General features: G+C 39.4%; 1 protein-coding gene across 3 annotated transcripts in view; it reads right to left on the bottom strand.

Moving 5' to 3' along the window:
* The window catches only part of SLIT3 (slit guidance ligand 3), a 1,179,950-nt gene that overhangs the window by 1,130,611 nt on the left and 47,331 nt on the right, over nt 1-2,008 (bottom strand). For all 3 annotated transcript variants that reach the window (XM_019506517.1, XM_019506518.1, XM_019506516.1), the window contains exon 3: nt 930-1,001. In XM_019506517.1, the coding sequence (XP_019362062.1) occupies nt 930-1,001 (72 nt within the window). The remainder of the gene's footprint in view (nt 1-929; nt 1,002-2,008) is intronic.

Consider the following 2,008-nt stretch of genomic DNA (forward strand, 5'->3'; position numbering starts at 1 on the left):
CAAGTCACCTCAGCTGGGATTTGAGCCCAGATCTCCCACAGAGTAGTCAGGAACACTACCATACAGCCACCACTGGGTCTCCATGAAGACCAGCCTGGGATCCCTGTGGGCAGGACACATTTGGCTGGGCAGATGGGATGGGGCCATGGGTGGGCATGACCAAGGCCAGGATCACAGGATAGAATCAATTGCAACCCTCCACCCTGTGCCAGGTCAGTACCCCAGTGCTGGGCCAGATCAGCACCCCACCCCTCTTCCCCCTGCAGCGGCTCACCAAAATTCCTTAAGTGGCCCTCCAGACCAAATAATTGCTCACCCCTGATTTAGATCGCTATTTTCCCATACTATGCCTTAATACACACAAATAACGTATACACCCACAATCATATAACAGTCAACAATGGAATTTGGAAGTAAATTTATTATTTTCAGATGCAAGAGCAGACCTGTTACGTAGTATCAGTGGCCCTGCATATAATAGATCTAACATTAAAAGATTAAGACCTAGACAGCACTGTCATGTGAACATGGGGAACATTTATACAACTGCAGCATCCATTACATCAAAGGTAACAAGGTCTGCCAAAGACAACCAATAAGGACTAGTATACTAAAAAGAAATGTCACCCTGACAACATCAGACAATAAGCTGAAATTTAGACTGAATAAGCTGAAATTTATGATCTTGAATAAACAATTGTGAAATTTCAAGTGTGCTAGGAAAATGAAAACAATTATTAATTTATTTCAAGTTACAAGAAACAATGACAATTATGTTTAATACAGTCTCCAACTAGTTATGGCAAGTCTACAGCCATATTTTCTCTGAAGGCCTGTTCAAATTATAGTTTTACAGTATCAAAACTAAGCTTTAAAAATATTAAGTTAGAAGACTTCATATTTTGTAAGAAGAAAAGAAGTACACTTACAGCCGTTCAAGTTGCTTTAGATCCTGAAAAGCTCCACGTTCTATCACACTGATTTGATTTTCTTCCAAATGCCTGTGATAACAGAAATACCGATTGTTAATCATAATAATAGAATAAAATATTATCTAGATAAAAAGTTCTCTCATTGCTTTTCATGTTTTTTAAAGTGAAGTTCACAGCAAATATCAGTTACACTAAAAGTGAGAGTGATAAGAGAGACCTCTACAGAATACAACTATTTGGTATCTTTCCATGATCACTTCTACCATTGTCAGAAGATAAAAATTGAAGGTCTAGAAAGCACAAAAAAACTGCTAAATTTCACATGGCTGCATATTGTATTAGAAATGATAAGGCTGGTAACCACATATATGTTTTTAAATTTTTATAACCCAAGCCAATTAATATTTTGTAACGGGTTTGTTTATAGGCCCAATTCTACCACCCCTACTCCATTAATTTATATATTCTATATAAGAATAGAGGAATGAGGCCTGCAGTTGACATCAGGTCATTAATGCATGGCACTGAATCAAGACCAAGCATTAAGACTACTTGTACATTGCATGTGAACAAGTTGTCAGACTTGGCTAGAAGTGGCTCATAAGTTAGTTGATTCCCACTCGTCTGAATTTCTAAAGCATGCAAATATCCAGCGGTTTGTTGCTACTGAAAACAGTCTATCTGCAGTATGAGTTACTGAAAAAGGTGTCAAAGGGCTGAACTCCTGTTTTCCCCACCATGTCTCCCACTAACTTCAACAAGACTTCAGAGAGGTGGAGGTACCAGACAACACTGGATACAGAACAGAAGTGGGTATGAGGAACAGCCAGACTCCAAGTACAAAAGCAGTCCCTCAGTAAGGCCTGAAGAGAGGGAGCACAGAAGCCAGTGGATCCTTTTAAGACAACTTTCTGGCTTCTTTTTGTGCTCCAAAAGTAGCTCCCCTGGCAGGGTATCCATTTCTTTGCTCCCACAGGAATGCTCAAGGCAGTAATAGATCTTAACTTCTCTCCTGTCACATGGATCTACTGGGGAAGTGAAAGGAAATAAATAAATTCTATGGTATCTGGGCAAAA

The sequence above is a fragment of the Gavialis gangeticus genome, unplaced genomic scaffold (genome assembly GCF_001723915.1).
Source record: "Gavialis gangeticus isolate Ggan-Ray unplaced genomic scaffold, GavGan_comp1, whole genome shotgun sequence".
Classification (NCBI taxonomy): Eukaryota; Metazoa; Chordata; order Crocodylia; family Gavialidae; genus Gavialis; species Gavialis gangeticus.